The sequence below is a fragment of the Schistocerca gregaria genome, chromosome 11 (assembly GCF_023897955.1).
Source record: "Schistocerca gregaria isolate iqSchGreg1 chromosome 11, iqSchGreg1.2, whole genome shotgun sequence".
NCBI lineage: Eukaryota > Metazoa > Arthropoda > Insecta > Orthoptera > Acrididae > Schistocerca > Schistocerca gregaria.
Window position 1 is genome coordinate 87108891 of NC_064930.1, and position 25421 is coordinate 87134311.

At 39.3% G+C, this 25421-nt stretch overlaps 1 protein-coding gene across 2 annotated transcripts in view; it reads right to left on the reverse strand.

Moving 5' to 3' along the window:
• LOC126295301 (zinc finger protein 708-like) overlaps positions 1–25421 on the reverse strand; it is a 202866-nt gene that overhangs the window by 146295 nt on the left and 31150 nt on the right. For both annotated transcript variants that reach the window (XM_049987738.1, XM_049987739.1), the window contains exons 3-4: positions 18082–18174; positions 3679–3720 (exon numbers count right to left, since the gene is read on the reverse strand). In XM_049987738.1, coding sequence (XP_049843695.1) covers positions 3679–3720; positions 18082–18174 — 135 coding nt within the window. The remainder of the gene's footprint in view (positions 1–3678; positions 3721–18081; positions 18175–25421) is intronic.

Here is a 25421-nt window from a genome sequence, read left to right on the forward strand (position 1 = left end):
GGACACTTGTTGAGGCCTGGTACCCAAAAACAAGTCTGATCATCATCCAAACTTGGGAAGGTGATGTATGATACCCAATGGTAAAGACATACCTCTCCCAACACTCTTGTTTCCGTCTTTTTATAAGCTGGTGAACACTGGCATGGAGCTGCTTAAAGGTTATGAGGTGCTCTAGTTATGGGTGTCGCTTGTCACTGCAGAGCTTGCAGACGCTCTTTAATTGCCTCAGCGACTTCCGGCAACCACCAAGAGACTGGCTTTCACCAGCGGCACCCTAATCAACGACGAATCGCGTTTTCCACCGCAGAAACGATTGTTGTAGTGACCTACTCAACCAAAATGTGGATGGCGTCATGTGGCGGAGATTCAACCCTGACAGCAGAGGTGAAGGCTACACAGTCTGCCCTGTTTAAAGTCCATCTGGGTAGGCATTTGTGGGCATGGCACCGGGGTAGTGACAGGAAAATGGAGAAGTGGTCACTACCACACAGGTCGTAATGTGCTGTGCTCTACAGTGGATAGATAAAGGCCAGGACTGCAGACCGAGAGACCAATGGCCGAATAGGTGCCATGTGCCACGTGAATGTGGGATGGGGGGGGGGGGGGGGGGGGTGTAGGTCTGTATTTAAGAGGTAGAGGTCGAGTTGGGACAGTAAATTTTCGACATTTCTACCTCAGTCAGTAAGCATGGTGCCACCCCACAAGGGGTTATGGGTGTTAAAATCTCCCAAAAGTAGGAAAGATTTAGGGAGTTGATGAATCAGAGCAGCCAATACATTCAGGGGTACTGCATCATCTGGAGGAAGATATACATTGCAGATAGAACAAGGACGATGCAGGAAATGACTGGCAGCCACAGCTTCAAGAGGGGTTTGAAGGGGCACAGTTTCACTACTGACTGAGTTTAGAACATAAAAGCAAACTCCACCAGACACCCTATTATATTCGCTACAGTTCTTGTAGTATCCTCTGTAGCTGCGAAGGGCAGAAGCCTGCATTGCCAGGAACCATGTTTCCTAGAGGGCAATGCAGAAAGTAGGTGTCAAGCCTAAAAGTTACTGTAGCTCAGCCAAGTGGTGGAAAAAAACCGTCGCAATTCCATTGGAGGATAATGTGATCATGAGACTGGGAAGGCAGTATACACCTCAGGGTCACCTGCTGCCACCGGATGAGTACCTGTGCGGTCAACATACACTGTGTTTGAGGGAGATCTAGGTCCTCAGTGGATGCCAGAATCTCCACTACATCCTCAGAAGCAGAAATTGTAGGCAACTGTTGTGTGGGTGCCACCATAATTCCCTTGCTCTTGGAGTGGTGGTCTTTTTGGATTTCTCTGACTGGGAGGGCTTCATTGATTCAGTCTCTGAGACTGAGGATGAGCATGATGCCCTACAACCAGCTGCTTTTGGGCACTTCATGTGTCATCTTGCCCACTAGCACAAATATGGGATTTGAACCATTCATCCTGAATGCGAGACCAGTGTGCTAACTATTGTGCCACCACACTTGGTATATTCAGCTAAGCTGATTTGTATGCATACTGTAGTTTCCCAATACCTTACCATGAATCACGATCTACAACTAAGCCTATGTGGTGGTTCCATGTCTCATCTCCACACATGGTTACTTCTAAAGTAATTGTATGACATAACTGACTAGCTGTGACTAAAATCCTGTAGTCAAAGGATACCTTCACTTCACTTCTCATAAATTGCATAACATTTCAGTCTCTGTGTTAACACTACTTTCCAGCCTCTGTGCCAGGTATATATTTTGCCAAGATTTAACTGACTGAATATTTATGGAATTTTTACCAGGCAGTCATCTCTCTTGAATAATTGCAGTATCTCGAAAAGCCTGGGATTTCAAACAACGCAACTTCCCAAACCATTAGTGTACAAGATGAATAGCAGTGGTCCAAACATTCTCTCCTGAAGCACACTATTTACTACTCCAGCATCTTTAAATAACTATTCATACATGATAACCTACAGTGTGCTGTCTGTCAGGATCTTTTGGATGAATTGCAGACATTGCTTCATGTTCCATATGAATGTATTTTCTTTAGATGTCAGGTTCGTACTGAATTAAAGTCTTTTAAAAATCAAGACCTACTGAATCAGCCTCTCATACTTTGTAAAAGTCATCGGAGATATCGTGTGACGAGCATGAGCTGAACGTCATGGGATCAATATTTTTGAAATTCATGCCGATTTCTAAAGAGGAGGCTCTTTTGCTCCAGATACGTCAATATGCCTGAAATCAGAGAATGTTCCATTATTCTACAATCAAATATTAAGTGAGATACGATAGTTGTGCTGTGGATCAGTTCTAGACCTGTCTTTATGTGGAGATAAGATCTGTATTCTTGCCTAATCACAGGGAATATACCGTCCCTCAAGATATTTGCAGTAAATTATGGTCAACATCAGAGATAACTCACTCACAAATTCTATAAACAACTTTACAGGGACTTAATCTGTCATGAGTCTTCAGAAATTTGAGATGAATTTAAAAAGCTCTCATAATGTTTATTGTGTCACAAACAGCAGTGATATGCCTACTTTAATAAGTCAACAGTCTGTAATTTCCTCTATAAGGAAACATTTCAAGAGATAACTCAAAATATTTTGTTTCTTCTATTTCAGTTTCTCCCACTCCCTAATTTCTAGACACTATTGTTTGAGATACTCACGGCCTTAGTATTGAATTTATTGGGGCTTCAGGACAAGCCCTCTGGCAGTAATTTCCTATAATAGATAATGAAAGTTACTTGTGTTACCCTTCTGGTACAAACTTTAACAGTAACCATCTGGCTAAATGGATTACACTGTCTTGTACCTCTTGTGAAGTAGGTTCTGTTTCTCATATACATCTACCTTACACTGTCAATATCCCAAGGAACTCCATCTTCAAGTATAAAACATTTAAAACTGTGATTTTACCCAACCAATTATGGGATGATTAAAATATCTTCAAACTGTTACAGCATGACTTGCATATGTACTGCAGAGCTATGGAAAAAGGTTCTGTCTAAAGCTATCAGCTTCTTCTCCAGCTAAATCCGGTGGCCAACAGAAGGCTTCAACTACAAATTTTATCTCATTAACAATGCCATTCATGCCATTCTGAGTGCTGTTGATTTAAGATTATTGCCTTCCACTACAAATACACTAAATTCCACCATATGCACTTATACTTTAAAACACTGAGACTTGCCCCAAGAATACACACTATTAGGTTACACTTAGCAAAGGCTAATGTGTATTGCTGAACATGGGTTCAACTCTTTAAATACTAGGGTTTCGTTGTTCTCCAGCACATCTCATACATAATCCTAAGTAAAAAAATAGCTGTGTAAGCCAATATCAAACTAGGGCCTACTGCATTTTGCAGTTTTTTTGTGACTGCACATTTGTCTGTAATCTGCCCTGAGTTCTAATGTCTCATTTACTGAGAATGTATAAATGATGGAAATTTGAATTCCATCAAGTCTTCACTACACTGCATAAAAAACATTTCACATGTAGCTGAACTTAGTTCTGTCTAAGAATACTCCTCCTTTCCTCTTAGTTTCAAAGCACTACTTGTACACTGCGGTAAAAACTCGACCAGAGGTAGTTAGATTCCTGAGGAAAAGAATGCATTAATAGTCATTAACATGTATTTGTGACTCACCTCCTCCTTAATTATCTGAGGATGAAATTCAGGAACACATAACTGTAACAAAGAAAAACATGGAGAAATAAAATCATACTTTAAGAAATGATGGTGATGAAATTCATTAATATCACTTCACATGCAGTATATGCACTGTATCAGTACATGAAAAAATTCTTAAATGGAATATCAACAGAAAATAATTTCCTATTACTGTGACAAGAAAATGACATAAAATCAAGTACCTAATTAAAATGTGACTCAAAATTATACATTTCAGTTAAAGTAACTGATCTGTGTTTTCATTAATGTCAGTTATGCATCAATAACACATACATTAGGTAACAGGAAGGAAAGTCTTCAAAGACAAGAAACATGTCAAGATATACATTACTAGCCCAAAGAAGAAACTGCAAGAATCTTCTGCAAAACATACTAACGACAAATGAAGACTAATGCTAATTCACTGACACCAATAATTATAGCTGCTATTGGATTACTTTATATACAAACTAGAAGAGCAGTTTCTTTGGAATAAAATACATTGCTCCTACTTGTACAATACTACAGGTTGCTTTTTTTAAAACTTGAAATTAAGCATTTATGTAGCACATTTTTGTGTCATACTGGCAAAGTCAAAATCTGTGTAATATGAACATTAACAGTCTAGTAGAATTAATACAGCTCATTTTAAAATCGGTATAAAACAAAGGAGGATTAAAAAGGTTTTATAATAGTTGTGATTATTTAATGTCCTGTCTGATATCCACTGGGAAAATGTTACACTTTTGCATCCAAATACAAAACTCCATTCTGAACCATGGATAGGGATGAATATTCTGTATCTATATTATATTTACCTGAAGAGTTGTGTTTGCAACTGCACAGTTCATTCTGATTATAAATCACACATCCCATTATGGAGTACATTCATCAGTAAGAACAAGAATCTTTTGCTCCCTCAAGATGACCAACTATTAACTTAATACAATATTTTCACATCATACTAAAGTATACTAAGTATTTTTTTAATGATAGTGATCATGTGAAACAACACAAAGATATTTGTAAATGCAAAGCAGGCAAAATTAAGGTTTCTTTTCAACATACACACACTGGTGCTATTTCAGTATGATGCCCATGCGGATGCCTGGGAACACCACATATGTAGGTATCTTCATCTAGTGTGTGCTCACTGATATTAAGTTCTGTAATTTTTCAGTTATTTTTGTTTGCGACTGAGACACATTAGTATTTATATCATCACAAGTACAGTTGTTTGTTGTCAACTAGTGACAAGGTTGTTCAGTGATATATGATGTGCCTTTTATCAGTTTATTTGAGTAATTAGCAAACACCACAGTTTTTGAGAAGTCCTACAGTGTCTCGGGTAAATCATTTATGCAGATAAATGTTAGGAATGGTCAAGCACTAAACCTTGGAGGATATAATGTTCCAACATTTTCAGACAATGGAAAGTTCAAGCAAGAATATGATCACTGTAGGAAATTATAGATTGCTACTTACCGTAAAGATGACAAATTAAGTTGCAGATAGGTACAATTAAAAGACACAAAAAGCTTTTGGGCTTTTGGAAACAGCCTTCGTCAGAACACACACACACACACACACACACACACACACACACACACACACACACACACCATTCATTCACATAAGCCAGCACACTTCACACTTGAATAATTCCAGCAGGTTGGGCCAGAATGCAACTATGACACAGGATGGAAGCAGCAGTCTGTAGGGAGCAGGGATGGGGAAGGTATAGCAGTGTATGTGTATGGGGAGAGAGGGGTGCTGTCTAGCAGTGTGTACAGGAACTAGAATGCCAACAGGTGCAGTGTCATGGTGGCAAACAAAGAGGGTGCGAGATGAGAATGAGGAGGAGGTAACAGGACAGAGGGTGTGGAAAATATTGGGTGGAGAGTGTGGGGACAGTATGTTACCCAAGTGAAAAAGGTGTTGTAAAGATAACTCCCATCTGCAACATTCAGAAAAGCTGGTGTTAGGGAATAGGGTCCACTGGCTCAGGTAGTGAAGCAGCCATTGAAATCAGGCATGATATATTAACCTGCATAATGTGCCACAAGGTGGCCTACCTTGGTCTTGACCACAGGTTGGTGGTGGCTGTTCAGCCTGGTGAACCGCTTGTATGTAGTCATACTAATACAAAAAAGCTGTGCAATGATTTCAGTGGAACAGGTATTTACCAGGCTGCTTTCATAGGTGGCCTCACCCTTGATGGGGTAGGATAAACCTACTTCAATATCCAAGCCATCTGGATCCTCCCCTCCACCACCATCTTTTCTGAACTCTGCAGATGGAAGTTAACCTTACAACGCATTTTCTGCTCCTGTAATTACCTTAGCCTCAACCTTCAACCTACAACATACTGCTACACACCCTCCACACAAAAGTTTCCACCCCCTGTCCAATCACCTTCACTTCTCATCTCCCACACCATTTGTTTGCTGCCCTCTGCCAACACACCTAACCATCCTTCCCCACTTCTCTTCTTTTTTCACTTTTTCCCACCTTGCCCCACAACCTCCTGACAATACACATGTTGGTATTCTAGTCCCTGCACACCCCACCACAGTGCTCCTCTCCCCCCATCCCACCCTACCCCCAACTGTACAATGCTATCCCTTCCCCTTCCCTGTACCTCCACATTGCTGCTTCCATCCTAAGTGATAGCTGCATTCCGGCCCAAGCTGCCAGAACTGGCAGTCATATGTGCAAATGGTGAGCTTGCTTGTGTGAATGAATGGTGTGTGTTTTTCTTCTTCTGACAAAGGCTGTGGTCAAAAGCTTTGTGCAGGTGTCTTAATTGTGCCTGTCTGCAACTTAACATGTCATCTCTATGGTACATAACAACCTACCTTTTCCTAAATTGTTGATATTCCTACCCGGATTATCCATTGTCTGATTTTCCTGAACAGCTTTTTTCCATCCTACAACCCTCTGATATTTTCCTTTGATACTATTCTCTATAGCATTCCTCTTCTCAGTGATTCTTCTTTCCCCTCTTTCCTGCATTTATTCACTACCTCCCTAACTGCTTACTTCCAAGCCACACTTTAGCAACAATCATCCACACACAACACAGCCTTTGTGATTGTGCAGATTGTTGATGCACCATCTGATACTCCAGATTCTTGCCTCTGATAGTTTTACATTTATTCCTACTACTCCCATTTCATCCTAAATCCTGACATACTTTAGTGTTTTATTTTCCACACCTTCCCATGCCGAAGGAACTTGTGATCCTCAACCTAACTCACCCTCTTCACCCTCTCTTCTCTTTTCACAACACACACACTCTTACCTCGTCAGTTCATTTTCTCCCACATTTCCGTATGTTTGTGTGTACCTTTATGTGGTTACGTGCATTTTTGTGTATTTCCATGGTTTGCGGGTATTTTTACTTATCTGTTCATGTTTTATGGTTCTTTATGTATATTCCACTTCTTTCCTGTTATCCAATTCCTCTCAATGATCAACACTCACTTTGATAATTTGGATGTCATTCCCATTTCCTGTACACCATTTTTGACAAAGGGAACCATGATTCATCTTTCTGCATCAGTTCCAAAAGGTATCCCTTTCCCTGGCTAAAACTGCATCCCCCATGCTACTTGTGAAATGCTGTTTAAAACATGGAATTCCCCCAAACAAACTAACCATAAAAATTCCTCTCTCTGGATCCCACCCCTCCTTCCACAATAAATGTCACCTTTTCAGATTCCTCCAGTACCCGGCCCTCACAAACCCTTTACTGCAAAAACATCTCCATGGCACAGGCATCCTAGAACCACCTCTGCTACCTCTCCAAATTACTGCTACTGTGCAATTCGTGCTTCTTATATCACATCTCTCAAACTGAATCCCTTGCTCTCCAGCACCTGGAGGAGCATTCCAGACTCCAACTTCATAAGTTATCCTACCTGCTGGCATCCTACCGCTGTCTCAGGGTACCACTGCCAACCTCTACTGTACTCACAATGTTCCTCCTTGTCCACCTGCCACAGCACCTAAACTCTGGCTAACTGACCTTTTCAGCTTTCCCTATCCCCAAAGCTCCCTACCAACACTTCTCCAAATCTAGCTCTGAAACATTCCCGTAGCAGTGTTGTTAACCTTTCCACCAAAACCTTCAGCTCCACAGAAGTTTCAGCCCTATCCTAAGACCTCACCTTTAGCCCTAAATCCAAGTTTCACCCAGCTGATCTTGTAAAAGACCTATTCTACTTTTCTCGATCCCTGTAATGGAAACACTTCTTTGCCACCAATCCCTCCAACCAAAACCAAATAAATCATATACTGAGCCCTGCCTCTCCCAGTTCACATCACCACTCAACTGTGATCATCCCCTCCCACCTAACCACCTGCTGGTCACATTTCACAAAATATTTACTTTCAAATTAGTCTTAACATCCTTTGCCAGATCTCTTCCTCAGAACAAATCCTGACCTTGATATCTTACCTGCAGGCAAAGTTTCCACAACTGTTGTTCTGAATTGCAGCAACTACCTGATGGAAGAACTGCCAGTTTTCTGATTATTCCACCTATAAACTCTGCTTGAGTGATCACATCCCAGAAGTCTAACACAGCCTCCCATGCCCCTACTTAAAGCCTGAGACACTTTCCAAAATTTCTCTGCTGAATCCATTTCCCTCCTCACCCCTATGACACCCCACACACCCACCTATGTGCTCCCCAAAATCCATAAACCCAAAAATCCTGGATGCCCCACTGTGGCTGGTTATTGCGCAGGCACTGAAAAAACTTTCGGCCCTCATTAACCAACACCTCCAACCAATAGCCCATAAAATAGCAATAGTTAGAGAGCCGTAACTTCCTCCACTACCTCTCCACCATGCCCACCCCTTTACCTCCTGGATCCCTTTTCATCATTGTTGATGCCACTTCCCTATACATCAACATACCCCTCACCCATGGTCTTACCACTTACAGTATCTTTCCCAAAATCATCCAGACACCACTATCTCATTCGTCATACACCTTATTAACATCATCCTAGCTCATAACTACTTCTCCTTTGAAGGGTAGGTAAACAAACAAATTCGCAGCATAGCCAACGGCACCTGCATGGGAACCTATTCCCACCTGTTTATGGGTTATCTACAGAAGACTCTCCGAGCCTTCCAACACAGCAAACCCAAGTCTGGTTTAGATTAATTCACGGTATCTTCAGAATCTGGATTCAGGTCCACGATACCATATTTTCATTCCCTTACAACATTAACAGCTTCTCTCCCATCTGGTCCTCCTCAACCAATCATGTCACGTTCCTACTCCTTGAGTACCTTCTCCCTGATGGCTCCACCCATTCCTCTGTCCACATTAAACCCACCTACAGTACCTTTATTTTGACAGCTGTTATCCCTTTCACACCAAAAAATCTCTCACATACTGCTTCGCCAGATGGGGATGACATATCTGCACTGACAAGAATTTCCTTGTCCAGTATGCTGAGGGACTCTGCAAGACTTTTACAGACATTCACTATCGCCCAGACCTACTCCACAAACAGGTCTCCCATGCCATTTTCCATCACACTCCCAATTTACCCACCACCCCCAAGAATCAGCCATGAATGAGTGCCCACTTCATCACATAGTACCACACTGAACTGGAAAAACTGAAGCTCATCCTTCACCAGAGCTTTGATTACCTACCATGCCCTGAAATAAGGGACACCTACCCCGAAATCCTTCCCACCCCTCCTAAAGTGGTGTTCCATCACCCCCCCCCCCCCCCTTGCCAACCTCCATTACACCCTAGCCCATGCTTGTGCCACTCCCACTTCTAACAACTTGCAACTAAGATCATATCCCTGTGATAGACTCAGGTATTGCCTGTGAAAGCAGCTATGTCATTCACCAGCTCTGCTGCAATCACTGCACAGCTTTTCATATTGGTATGACTACCATCCAGCTGTCCTCTATGATGAATGACTACTGCCAAACTGTGACCAAAAGCAAAGTAGGACACTGTGGCACAACATGCAGCTGGCTGCTTCACTACCCAAGCCATCTGGATTCTACCCTCCAACACCAGCTTTCCTGAAATGCACAGATGGGAGTTATCCTTACAACACATTCTCTGCTCCTGTAAGTATCCCAGCCTCAATCTACAGTGACATACTGGCCCCATACCCAACAGTTTCCACCTCTTCCCTTCACCACCTCCAAATTCTCATCTCCCAACCTCCATTTGCCAATGCACCCAAGCACCTTTTCCCACACCATTTTTTTTTGTTCTGTTTTCTCCACTTTCCTGCACATAACTTGCTGATGCTGCACCTGTTGGCATTCTAGTCAATGCCAAACAGACTCTTCCACCCATCCCCCAAACCCCCACAAGCCACACAGTGCTATCTCTTCCAATTCCCTGCCCTCTTTAGATGGCTGCTTCCATCCCACATGATAGTTGCATTTTGGCCCGAGTTGCCAGAGTTGGCAGTCGTGTGTACACGAGGTGTGCTTGCTTTTACCAATGAATGAACATTGTGTGTGTTTCAATTTTTTCTGATGAAGGCTGTGGCCAAAACCTTTGTGTAAGTTATTTTAATCATGCCTGTCTGCAACTTAACATGTCATCTTTATGGTAAGCAGCAATCTAGCTTTCTCTACATTGCTGATATCTTAAGATTTTGTCACTCTATATTTATTCTTGTGTTAAAGACAATCTTCATGTGGAGCAGCGAATGTCCTATCTTCGGGAAATGTAGTTATGTGCATCATTGTTCCTTTCAAATTTCAGTGTATTATTTACAACAGACATCACAAGAGAATAAGTATACTGCAGAGCAGTGGTCAAAATGTGTAATAGCAACAGATGTCTACACTATGATCCTGGGCGAACACCATATATCATCTAGGGACTAGTTATCCCACAATATTATTCCATTTGGCATTACTGAATGAAAATATCACAATCATATCGACTTACTGATTTGTTTCTCCCCAAGATTTTAAATGATTTGAAGTGCACATGTGGCTGAAATATGTTGTTTATGCGACCAAAATGTGTCTCTTTTTCAATTTAATTTCTCATCATTATGAACACCAAAAATATCAAAGTTTCCACACTCATTACTTCTTTGCCACGTATTACACTTTTGGTTAGTGTAGTTCCCCTACATATGAAACCTGAAAATGATGTCTTTCTTAAATTGAGAGCCACATTAACATATAGTTCCTGAAGACGTGCAGTGGCCTTTTCAGTTACGCACAATCTACAGTCTTGCTGGTTGGTCTAGCTAGCTTTGTAATATTATTAAAGATAACACTGAATGGATGAAAGCATGGTAAGTTATAGTTGTTATATTTCCCAAAGACATGAAGAGCTGCATCAACCCTGTCTTCAGGATGAAAACAACAATGAAAGCAACAGCGACAAAAAAACAACAAAATACAACAAAAACAACAACCAAATGGTTTGCACAATCACAGAAAATTGCTAGAGGATTATTTTTTGGTTAATTTCAATCACAGATGAGTTTTAAGGTCATATACTACATTCTTTCTAGAAAAGCCTTTATGGCAGCCAAACTCAGCTCTTGTTAAAAAACTGCCACAAGTGTTTTTCAATATTTTATTATGATCTACTTAACAAAATACTCTGAGGCTGTTAGAAAGAGGTTAGACGAGCCTATGATTAGAAGTGACTTGCTTATCTTCACTTTCATCAACTGGTTGTTACTTCTGAATTTGGCAGTTTTTTATTTTAATATCTTGACTCACTGACAGATTACAAATGTGATACACAGGGCCAGCAGGCTTTTCTAATAAGTTAGCTCAAAATTTTAGTTCTTTAGCTGAATACTATAATGACCAGAAGAGTTATTCTTTCTTGGTGGACTAATTTTTGTGACCTCTTTTGTGGGTAATATGGCAAAACATGTCTGCTGCAGAAGTATCTAATGCCTGTCAAGTAAATCTAATAACTGTTTTTAAAGTTTCTTTTCTATCCCTTCTTTTTACCAATTGGTAAGAAGAATGCACTGAATTCTGCAGCCATGGATTTAAATTTAACTTCGTTTGCCTCACTGCTGATCATTAATGCACTGAATATCACCTCTAATTGAGTTGATTTATTTCATTCCAAATAATGCTCAAAATTCACTTTGAAAATTAAATTTTTTTACATAGTGTATAGTTTAGTCTTTTTTGCGATGTGAAATACATTCAGCACTGCATGTAGTGTACCAGTTAATGTTTGTCTAGACCTAATCCTCTGCATTAAGTGAAGCTTCTTCCTCCTGGTACAACATAGTTTGATCTCAGATATTATCCATGATTTCTCTCAAGTCCCACACTGAGAAACTATGTTTCTGTGACACCAGCATATGGATTGTAGTCAAGATTCTATCAGTACTTCAGTGTTCAGATATTATGGATGTGGGAGCTATGTGGGAGTTTTAAAAATAAGCATTCAGCCAAAGAAACAGCAACAGGAATAGTTAAAAACAAGCAAAATTTTGTGCATTAATCTGTAATGCTAAAGCTTCAATTCGATTCTATGTCACTAATAGTTTTGTTTATCAAATACCGAGGTAAATGGGGCTATTTCCTTATTCACAGTTTCTTCCATCTGTGAATTTAATGGATAAATCGTGTTCATATTCACTTTGAAAAATTACAATTGAACTGTGAATCCCTTCATTGGCAGCAGAATTTATAAATTTTGGGAAAATAATTTTGAAGAAACAGTTAACATTATGCATATGTCACATTTGCTTCTTTATATGGTTACAATGATGTCCAAACTTTTGTGGTTGGCAGGAGAGCCAACACCGTGTTACTAGAGGAGGCCAAAAGGCATGCGTTTTAGCTCACGCAGGCTGGTTTGAGGTCTGGAACAGGACAAGGAAATTAGAATTTAGAAAAACTGACGTAGCTGGTGGAATACTTAACTTTAATTCATTAATGATGAACGTCGCTCTTGATGGTACATAGTTCACAATGTCTATAGTAACTGATAATGGCGCCTTGCTAGGTCGTATCAAATGACGTAGCTGAAGGCTATGCTAAACTATATTCTCGGCATTGAGAACTTAAGTAGGCAGTGAACCATCGCTAGCAAAGTCGTCTGTACAACTGGGCGAGTGCTAGGAAGTGTCTCTAGACCTGCCGTGTGGCGGCGCTCAGTCTGCAATCACTGATAGTGGCGACACGCGGGTCCAACGTATACTAACGGAACGCGGCCGATTTAAAAGGCTACCACCTAGCAAGTGTGGTGTCTGGTGGTGACACCACACAAACAACCATTAAAATGTCCCCTTTCCTTGCTAAGGATGTATCCAATGACATGGCTTCCAAAAGATTGTGTCCATAGCAACATACATTACCAGCTGCATCTGAGCAAGACAACACACTTGATCAAGCTCTACATTTTATGACTGCATAATTTGAGATGCTAAATCACAATGCTTTGACTGCAGCACTATCCGAAAAATGAATTCACACTTCTGTAATTGGTTTTTCAAAATAGCAGCCTGATCTCCTTCTTCCCTTTACTTAGATGCCAATATTACTTTTTACAGAGCATTGAGTAGCCTAATAGACATAATCATAACAAAGGGCTTTTAAAAAGTTACCATCTCTTAATTTTACAACTCACAAAAAGACAACAATGTTTCTAATGCATTGTAAAAGGGACTAACTTCTCCAATTCCACATGTAGCATCGTTAAGTGCTTGACTTAAAAGTGTGCACTGCACAATCCACATATTTTGCAGTCATATGTCTTTATTGAATTCTTGTCCCAATACCTTTGTGTATGCCTGACATATTGGCACAACCACCATAGCCTTGACCACAGCATTTAGTTAAAAAGCCCCTTTTCATCTGTTGCACGTAATATTTCCTTTCCTGTTCCTAATGCACTTTCAACTTTTATTTGATGAAAACTTAAAAAGCTTCATTTATCAATATGTCACAAGGCTTTCCACTGTAACAAATCTATATATCTGAGTTAGCTGATCACTTTTTGTAATGTCCTATATTGCATGAGCGATAATAGAAAATAATGAGGCAGCATTAATGTCATTAATAATTTCTTTTTCAGCTGCAAGGGGCAGGGCATTCTGAATTAAAGGGCTAAGGTATTTTTGCGTGTAGGCCTGTTTTGGTTTATTTATTAGATAATGTAACACCGGATTGTACTTTGCAAGAAGTTTGATGGGTGCTAAAATGCTAGTATGATTTGATTTTCTTATTTTCTCCCTTTGTCCCCGAAAAGCTGTATTATTGGATTCCAGTGTTATTGTCATATTAACAATAATCTCAAGCATGTATTTTCACATGTTCTCACTTTTCCTTAGTTATGAATACATGCAAGTGTCAACTGCATTTTTCTTACGACACGAATTGTGTGCAACACATCTTCAGACATGCATATAGTTGTCTGTCACACTACACGTTTGGTTAGCCACCTCCAATCTTTAACCAGTTCCCTCAAGCTGAAGGATTTTGTCAGACAAAGAACCTTTTCGTTTCATCATTTACATCTAGCTAACAATAAGCCTATCATTTGAGTAGTCTGTAACATGAACAGGCCTAATTACATTTATAGCAATTCTGCTAGCATTAGCATTTCGCTTTGATAACTGCTGTTAGCATTTTTCACTTATGAATCACACTTACTTGTGACACTGCAAACTTCGATGCTTGCTGTGCTAAACTTAGTAGACTCTTTATTATTACACCATTAGTTTTTATTTGATAATTGACAGTGTTGCAAAATAAAGATATGACAAAAGTTAAACATTCACAAAAATGTGTGTTATACAGTCTCTGATACATCAAGAATGGATAATTTTTTACCTGAATGTGATACCGTGGTATACATATTCGTTGTTGTCATTTGCTTGCAATAACTGATCTTGCTGCACTTCTGTGATGTCTGAGAAACATGCTGCAATCAAAGTGGTACAAGAGAGGGAAAGGACTAGCATTGCTTAAATACTCTCTGCTAAGTTCAATTTAGCATTGACTGATTCTCTGAAGCCATGACCATTTCTATGTGTTTGAGTTTACTGTTTATCATATACATATTTCTGTATTTATATTTTTATATATTTTAATTTTAATTCTTAATAAAATAACAATCTTTCACTTTCTGTGGACCCCTGAAGTATCAGGCTGACCTGCATTGCAGGCCGTAATGTTACACCCCTGCACACATGGTATGTTTCTGACATTTACTGAGTCTGAAATGAGAACTGGGGAACCCTGGAACCAAAGCGACCAATGACCGTGTGTCTGTCCACAAAAAGGCCTCTGTGACAGGCCCTGGCTCACAAGGACTCTTGTGCTTGTGGGTTTGGATTATAAGGATAAGTTACTGTAACAAATATTCTCAAAATATGTAATCATAACATTAACTGATTTTTCTACATTAAATTTTTTTGTCTATTTTTAACTTTTAATTCACTAACAAAATGCCAGTTAGTTCTGTATCAACTACTGTACGCTTTAAACACATCACATGCACAGTGATTGCAAGAGGCGATTCTATCAACACGTAACAAACAGAAAATAATCCATTCACACAAATTAAAATGAAAAAAGCCTTTATAAACCACACAGTTTTAATTTACTGGAGAAAGAACTATGCAAAGGTTTATTTGTCGATGGAGCTATAAAATAACCCGCTTTACATATCAAATAATAACAATGACATATTAAGTTTCAGTATAAAACACTTTTCTTCTTAGATCATTTAACTTGTTTGCAATTTGGTAATGTCAATATTTTTAATCGTTTCTTTATGAACATGCGGAACTGGCCAATCATTCAATCTCTTCTGTATCAATGCTGGCCGCAAAAACGTTTTCAGTCATCTAAGTGTTGAACACCAATGCTCTGAGGTACAACAAGTCGTAGTTATAAGTAAAATCATCCAAACAAGCTTCACAAATTCTGTGAGAATTTCACACATAGGACCACAGTTTTCTCCACTTAAATATTTGTAGATGTCTGACAAGTTGGCAGCTTCCTCTTTCTTCATTCTGCACAGATCTCAATACTTGTCCCTACACAATGTTAGCTTGTCTTCATCAATATCTGCCACAAACAACTGCAAGGTACAATCAGCACCAGTTTGACCAATAGCAAAAGCCTCAAGTTGTGGAATAAGTTCCAGAACTGTTCAGTCAAATCTACAATTTAGCACAGCCGCAGTCACATCAATTATTTCAAAAAATATTTGTCTGCGCATTTGCTCCGGTGTTTGATATGCATGAGGATCACTGCCTTTCTCATAATGTTTTGGCATCTTCCTTTTTCTATGCAAAATGGTTCATCAATGTTAAGTTTCTCTGTTTTCCTAATGGTTTCATTCCACACCTCAAGAAATATATCCCCTGTGAAGCTAAACTTGCAGACAAAACCAGTGTTTTGATTTCTTGGTATGGCAATGACTGTTTCTGAAAAAAATGAAGATGCTCAATCCTGCCGAAAACTGAAATTAATATTGCCAGGGAAAAAGAAATCTGAGTTGATGCAGTTTTGAAAAATATCCACTAGCATTCCCACCAACTTTGCTTTTTACTTCTGACACATCATCCAATAACTGTAACAGAATGTCATAATTACATTTCAATGATTTTATTGATTGTACCGACACACCACTTCATAAGACAGAATGCCCGCAAAGTCAGTCTGAAGATTCTTTTACAACACCATCTCAATTTTTTCCTTGTAGCGATTGAATCACTGTCTTACAAATGGTATTAACTCATGAAGAATCACCAGAAAGTTTTATACATAACTAATACCTTACATCGCATGTTGTACTACCAAATTCAAATAGTGTGCTGAACAATGAACAAATATAGCTCACGGTTCCAACCAAGTAATCCTACTTTGTAATCATGTTAAATGTCAACTGGCATTCCACACACCATTATAACATTACCCACGACAGCACTTTATGTCAAGGGATAAATGTCTTATGACATCCTAGATGATTTCAGACAATGTCCTAGAACTGGCTGCAGCTACTTCATAGAAGCCCAAAAAACGTCTTCAACCTGAAGATTTTTATTGACATATCTGAAACATATGGATAGTTGTTCCATCACTGATACATTGGAAGTCTCATCTACAATAAGAGAAAAGTATAGTGTCTCCTTAACATATTTCACAATGTTTTGCTGTACATCTGGATAATGAGACAATTTCATTCAGTATACATGAGAAACCCACTCATATGCAGCAGCCAAGATTTCAAGTCAGTAGCATTTTCTGCTCTATGTAACAACTGATTAATTTTTGATGCTTCGTCGGTGTGATCACGAATTGTTATTCCTTGCTGGCTTAAAAATTGGAGGGATGTTGTCATGTTTAATATTGTCCTGCATGTGAATTTCTCATATCTTCTAATTTGTATGTCAAGGTAAGGGATGACACATTGGTAACTTGTCTTGTAGTTGCCACAGCAGTCACAGGTGAATGGTGAAGTGTATATTTTTCATGAACTCTTAAACATTCAACTGCCTTTTGCTCCTGGGAAAATCCATTTTGATCAAATGCATTACACAAATCCCTGTCTGCAGAAGTAGCAGTTTTTGGCAGAAGCACTATACTAGAAGCAAAGGCATTTTTACACACACTACAGAATGCTCTGTAAGATAAAATTCTTCTGGGCCTCTGAGTGTACTTTCAATCTATAAAATTGTTTGACATTTCAGCCACTGTTGCAAGAGGCCTTTCTCATGTTTGTGCTAAGCTGATTGCTTAACAAATCAATGATCTATATGCTTGAATAATTACTAAATCTTTTAAGTGTTTAAAGAATCTTTCGGGCTTTGGAAGAACATTTATAAACAAGAGTGGGTTCAGTGCCAGTCGTTGGGGATTTGCATTTTAATTCCCCAATACCAGTTTGATTACATTTCAATGAGAATATTATCAGTTTCACCATCTTGTTCCTGTCACATCATTCTAGTTTATGATGTATTATTTTGTTTTCCATATAAGACATTAGAAAGCTCACTGGACATACCCTGAAGTTTCTCTTCTTGTTTAGCTCTGCCACGACTTTCCCATTGCCACTGAGAGATAAAAAAAAACCAAATTTTACTAAAAGATAAAATATCAAATGTATACAAAATAAATGGTACCACGAAGAAGTGTTTTAAATACGACTGTATATTTGATTATAAGGAACGTTTAGAATCTCTTCACAAATGAACAAACTACATCTGCAAGAACTACATAAGGACACTGGAACATTACTAACAGCACTTACTTCCAGAAAACACACACACAATGCTTGCTTTACTGTAACACATCCTTTACATTCCGCAATTTAGCCAGAGATGTTTTTCTATCCATATGCAATATGTAAGAAATATGAATGCTTACAATGTTCTCAGTTTCCTCTAGTCCCAAATTTAGTTCTGGTTTCTTCTTGGTACAGTCATTGGACTCTGACTTTACTAATTGAGCTTCACGAATCTGAAAAGATAGTGAAAACAAAATCTTAGTTACAAATGTTTATATCTTTCTGCACATATTACTTAGCTCTCAGTATTTCCTTATGCATATCATCCACTATCCACTGATTCTGGTCTATTATGTAAGAAAATTTAATGAATCTAATTTTCTGATGAGGTGTTCTAATGTATATCAATATGATTTAATCTCCATTCTCAAGATTCTCTGCAAAAAATCATTCACTTCTTTCCTACACAGCATACATAATAGTATTATATGAGGGTGATTTGAAAAGTTCTTGGAATCACCATGAGAGGTCAGCACTAGCACGAGTTGTTCACATGATATTCATTGGACTGTTGACTGTTAACACGTGCCACATCAGTGCTCTTGGAAGAGAGCTGTAGCAGTGATGTTCCCGTGTAGTGATATGCAAAGATGGGGAAAAAAACACAAGAGTTGAGCAGTTATAAAGTACTTCATAAAGAAATGTATGAAAGCAAAAAACATTAATGGTGATTTCCACAACACACTGGGGGACTCTGCTCCTCCATATCCGACTACTGCCAAGTGAACAAATGAATTTATATTTCCTCACAGTGGTTGGCCAAGATGTGTCACTACTCCAGAAATCATAGCAGAAGTGCACAATATAGTCATGGACGACCGCTGATTGAAAGTGTGTGAAACTGCTCATGCTTGCCAGATGTCATGTGCAACGGTATATCACATTTTAACTGAAGAACCGGAAATGAAAAAAATATCTGAAACATGGGTGCTGTTACTCTTGATGAGGGATCAAATGCATGCTGTCACCATGGCAAAATTACACAGACTGAGGTATGAATTGTTGCCACACCTGCCATATTAGCTTGATATGGCTCCATCAGACTTCCATCTCTTCTGAAAATGAAAATTTTGTATGCGGACAAAGATTCGCTTCAAACAAAGAATTGATAGCTGGAGCTGACAACTATTTTGCACACCTGGAGGAAGCTAATTTTCGAGATAAGGTCAAGGCACTCTAACATCGTTGGACCAAGTGCATTAATCAACAAGGAGACTACACTGAAAACTTTGACAGTTTCAGTGATGTAAGTACTTTTTTCCTATTCTGTTCCGAGAACTTTTCAAACCGCACTTGTAGTATATGGCGTAAGAAACATATTGCTCTTTGGCATACTGACTTTGCCTATGAATGATACAACATTCTTCTTTCGATCTTCTATCTCCTGTACCAGTCCTTCCCTTAATGATCCTATACTCCATGAGAAAGGTGTTCTGGTAGTCATTTCTTCATTTCTTCTACAAATGAGTTATAGTCTTTACTGTTCACAATATGAGAGTATGTTTGCTAAAAGGATGTCGCTACAGATTCCTAATGCAGCAGCTATATGGAATGGCATCTTCCCTTAAAACCTTCACACAGCTTCTGATGTGAACAGTAATGGCTTTTTAATCCTTTCTTGTGGTACTCCCAACTTTATGATCTGACTATTTTGCATCCTTAACATATTCACTGCTATATGCAAAACTTGAGGATGGTAGCAATGTTGCAATGTGATGCCTCTTTCTATGCTGAAAACAGCTGTTTTTTATAATTCTCTGTTTCATGTTCCAGCCTTTGGACTGGCACTTGGAGAGTTAGGTTATGGTTTTCACATTATTTATGCCACTTATTGAAGTCCATAACAATACTACAGTCTCTCAGAAAACTGTAAAGATGTAGAACTGACAGAAATGGCAGAATGTATATTGAAACATCATCTGTAAGCAAAATTAAATTCTGTCAGAAGTACTGATACAGAGGTGGCTACATAATCATTTACTGTACATTGACATGGCACAATTAACTTTAGAGTAAATTATAAAGCATGACAAGAGTCTGACAAGTGCTGAAGTGAAATGGACCTCATGTTCCACCATAGATAAATGAGAAACAAGCATATATGTCAAAAAAGCTACAGCAGGTCAACAACACCAGAGGCACTTCACACTAACTTACTGCCGTAATCAACTGAGGACATGGTGTGCTTCAACTACTGTGGCACTCCACCACAGTCAACAGATCAATAATGAAGTGCTGACTCAATAAACTGCTTATGTTTATCCAAGATGGTCAACAATAAGTTCTTAGGGTACACAGAAATGCCCTTTTATAAATGTAATGTCATAACCCCCTCATTGTGCACTCTAACAGTAAGGTGCTTTTCGCCTTAAAGTTTCCAATCTACCATCATTTTAAGACAAAACATACAGGATTTATCCTAATTAATGGCAGAAGTGCACAGAATTGAATGTGCATGATACTAGATGAAAAAAGTCTCAGTACGTACAGTAGTAGTAGTAGTAGTAGTAGTAGTAGTAGTAGTAGTTGTTGTTGTTGTTGTTGTTGTCGTCTTCAGTCCTGAGACTGGTTTGATGCAGCTCTCCATGCTACTCTATCCTGTGCAAGCTTCTTCATCTCCCAGTACCTACTGCAACCTACATCCTTCTGAATCTGCTTCGTGTATTCATCTCTTGGTCTCCCTCTACGATTTCTACCCTCCACGCTGCCCTCCAATACTAAATTGGTGATCCCTTGATGCCTCAGAACATGCCCCACCAACCGGTCCCTTCTTCTTGTCAAGTTGTGACACAAGCTCCTCTTCTCCCCTATTCTATTCAATACCTCCTCATCAATTATGTGATCTACCCATCTAATCTTCAGCATTCTTCTGTAGCATCACATTTGGAAACCTTCTATTCTCTCACTGTCCAAACTATTTATCACCCATGTTTCACTTCCATACATGGCTACACTCCATACAAATACTTTCAGAAACGGCTTCCTGACACTTAAATCTATACTTGATGTTAACAAATTTCTCTTCTTCAGAAACGCTTTGCTTCCCATTGCCAGTCTACATTTTATATCCTCTCTACTTTGACCATCATCAGTTATTTTGCTCCCCAAATAGCAAAACTCATTTACTACTTTAAGTGTCTCATTTCCTAATCTCATTCCCTCAGCATCACCCGACTTAATTCGACTACATTCCATTACCCTCGTTTTGCATTTGTTTATGTTCATCTTATATCCTCCCTTCAACACACCATCCATTCTGTTCAACTGCTCTTCCAAGTCCGTTGCTGTCTCTGACAGAATTACAATGTCATCGGGCAACCTCAAGGTTTTTATTTCTTCTCCATGGATTTTAATACCTATTCCGAATTTTTCTTTTGTTTCCTTCAGTGGTTGCTCAATATACAAATTGAATAACATCGGGGAAAGGCCACAACCCTGTCTCACTCTCTTCCCAACCACTGGTTCCCTTTCATGTCCCTCGACTCTTATAACTGCCATTTGTTTTCTATACAAATTGTAAATAGCCTTTCCTTCCATATATTTTACCCCTGTCACCTTCAGAATTTGAACGAGAGTATTCCAGTCAACATTGTCAAAGGCTTTCTCTACGTCTACAAATGATAGAAATGTAGGTTTGCCTTTCTTTAATCTAGCTTCTAAGATAAGCCATAGGGTCAGTATTGCCTCACATGTTCCAATATTTCTATGGAATCCAAACTGATCTTCCCCAAGAATTCGCAATAGTATATTGCCGCCGTGACTTATGAAACTGATATTTCGGTAATTTTCACATCTGTCAACTCCTGCTTTCTTTGGAATTGGGAATTTTATATTCTTCTTGAAGTCTGAGGGTATTTCGACTGTCTCATACATCTTTCTCCCCAGATGGTAGAGTTTTGTCAGGACTGGCTCTCCCAAGGCCGTCAGTAGTTCTAATGGAATGTTGTCTACTCCCAGGGCCTTGTTTTGCCTCAGGTCTTTCAGTGCTCTGTTGAACTCTTCACACAGTATCATATCTCCCATTTCATCTTCATCCTCTTCCATTTCCATAATATTGTCCTCAAGTACATCACCCTTGTATAGACCCTCTATATACTCCTTCCACCTTTCTGCTTTCCCTTCTTTGCTTAGAACTGGGTTTCCATCTGAGCTCTTGATATTCACACAAGTGGTTCTCTTTTCTCCAAAGGTCTCTTTAATTTTCTTGTAGGCAGTATCTATCTTACCCCTTACATTTATCCTCTAGCCATCCCTGCTTAGCCATTTTGCACTTCCTGTTGATCTCATTTTTGAGACATTTGTATTCCTTTTTGCCTGCTTAATTTACTGCATTTTTATATTTTCTCCTTTCATCAATTAAATTCAATATTTCTTCTGTTACCCAAGGATTTCTACTAGCCCTTGTCTTTTTACCTACTTGATCCTCTGCTGCCTTCACTACTTCATCCCTCAAAGCTACCCATTCTTCTTCTACTGTATTTCTTTCCCCCATTCCTGCCATTTGTTCCCTTACGCTCTCCCTGAAACTCTGTACAACCTCTGGTTCTTTCAGTTTATCCAGGTCCCATGTCCTTAAATTCCCACGTTTTTGCAGTTTCTTCAGTTTTAATCTACAGTTCATAGCCAATAGATTGTGGTCAGAGTCCACATCTGCCCCTGGAAATGTCTTACAATTTAAAACCTGGTTCCTAAATCTCTGTCTTACCATTATATAATCTATTTGATACCTTTTAGTATCTCCAAGGTTCTTCCATGTATACAACCTTCTTTCATGATTCTTGAACCAAGTGTTAGCTATGATTGAGTTATTCTCTGTGCAAAAGTCTACCAGGCGGCTTCCTCTTTCATTTCTTACCTCCAATCCATATTCACCTACTACATTTCCTTCTCTCTGTTTTCCTACTACCCAATTCCAGTCACCCATGACTACTAAATTTTCGTTTCCCTTCACTATCTGAATAATTTATTTTATTTGATCATACATTTCTTCAATTTCTTCGTCATATTCAGAGCTAGTTGACATATAAACTTGTACTACTGTAGTAGGCGTGGGCTTCGTGTCTATCTTGACCACAATAATGTGTTCACTATGCTGTTTGTAGTAGCTTACCTGCATTCCTATTTTTTTATTCATTATTAAACCTACTCCTGCATTACCCCTATTTGACTTTGTATTTATAGCCCTGTATTCGCCTGACCAAACGTCTTGTTCCATCTGCCACCGATCCCCAATTCCCACTGTATCTAACTTTAACCTATCCATTTCCTTTTTTAAATTTTCTAATCTATCTGCCTGATTAAGGGATCTGACATTCCACACTCCGATCCGTGGAACGTCAGTTTTCTTTCTCCTGATAACGTTGTCGTCCTGAGTAGTCCCACCCGGAGATCTGAATGGGGGACTATTTTACCTCCAGAATATTTTACCCAAGAGGACACCATCATCATTAACCATACAGTATAGCTGCATGCCCTCGGAAAAAATTACAGCTGTAGTTTCTCCTTGATTTCAACCGTTCACAGTACCAGGACAGCAAGGCCGTTTTGGTTAATGTTGCAAGGCCAGATCAGTCAATCATCCAGACAGTTACCCCTGCAACTACTGAAAAGGCTGCTGCCCCTCTTCAGGAACCACACGTTTGTCTGGCCTGTCAACAGATACCCCTCCGTTGTGGTTCACCTACAGTACGGCTATCTGTATCGCTGAGGCTCGCGAGCCTCCCCACCAACGGTAAGGTCCATGGTTCATGGAGGGTACAGATAAACAAATTATTTGCAAGATGATTGCAACTTCAGGGTTACCCACCACTACCAATATGATTGTGATATGCAGTCTTTCTTTACATTTTTGAGACATGGAGTTGTAAATGAAATGGATACAACAGTATAGTAAACAGTGAGAGTCCCACTCAGGTCAGCAGTTTGCAGAGCATCAGCTGTGTTGTACGAGTGTTGGTGGTTAAGTAGAACATTACAGAAATGAGGATTATGCTGATATGCCTTGTGTGTACCATAGGGATAATACCAATGCACAGGAATCTACTTGTTTGTATCAAGGATCACATGCTGCCCGAAGGCACCCCGAGAGTCAAATGTTTACAAGGCTACATGAATGCCTCCAAGAAACTGGGAGCTTTGGACATGCTGCAAAAGCATGTAGGCCTACACAAGTTACACCTGCGGTTGAAGATGTTGTTAAGGAAACATTCACACACACTCCATGAATCTTGTTAAGGACACTTGCCAGACACATTCCTGGAACGAGTCACAGTCATGTTTGATGAATAATCCATTGTAATATACCCTTACCTCCTCCAACAAGTTCACAGTCTTAGTGACACAAACTTAGACCCTAGACTAACCTTCCATCACTGCCTGCAACAACAAGTTGTAGGCAATCACACATTTGACAATAACACATTGTTAACAGTTAAAAACTGTTTCACTCATTATGGTGTGTTTAATTAACACATTCTAATGCTTAGAGTCATCTAGGCTCCAACCCACATGCTGCGCACGAGTCTCCATATCTGCAATGTTTCTCACTGAATGTGTGGTTAGGGATACTTAGTGGTGATTGCACATGTTGACAAAGAAACTTAATGGATGGAATTTCTGTGGCATCATCTTGCTGGCTTGCTTGCAGATGTTCCCTTAAAGCCATGCCAGAGGATTTACTATATGCATGATGGAGCATGTGCATGTATTGCTGCTATGGTGAGGAGACATCTCATGTGCCCATATGGCTGAAGATGGTTTGCGCAAGGAAGACCTGTACAGTGGACTCCAAGCTTATTGGATCTGAACCCCATAGATTCCCGAGTTTGGAACAAACTTAAAGATTTAATGTATGACACTACAGTTAACACAGTTGAAGAATTGGAGCCAAGACTTCTCAATGCTTGTCAAGAATTTCAAAGTAATCCAGCTGTGTTTGAAAGGACTCAAAATTAATGGCAGTGGTGGGTACATGCTTGAATCTGGGTACAAGGATGACGCATTGGACAACTCCTCTGATTAGGAGTAGTCGTGTAACTTTTATGTTTATTCAAACCACCTGCACTTCCGACTATTTTTCTAACAACTTTTCTTAATGCTGTACAGTATTGTTAGATTCTCTTAACTTGGATTACATTTAAACAGAATCAAGTCTGATAGCTGATAATCACAAGCTCATGATTATCACACAAACAGTTCATTTCCAGACCTACCTTTACTTAGATTTTTTTCTTCTAGTACCATGTACTTTCAACTGTATGCATTTATGACAATTATGATACACCCCACATAAATACCCCTTGCTTTCATCCTAATCTCCAAAATTACTTCAATTGCCTCAATGAACTATTCGTTTTGGCTGTTGCATTTTCCTCAAAATTTCTTTACCTGTAACTATCATAGTTTCCCCATTAGTCTTGTT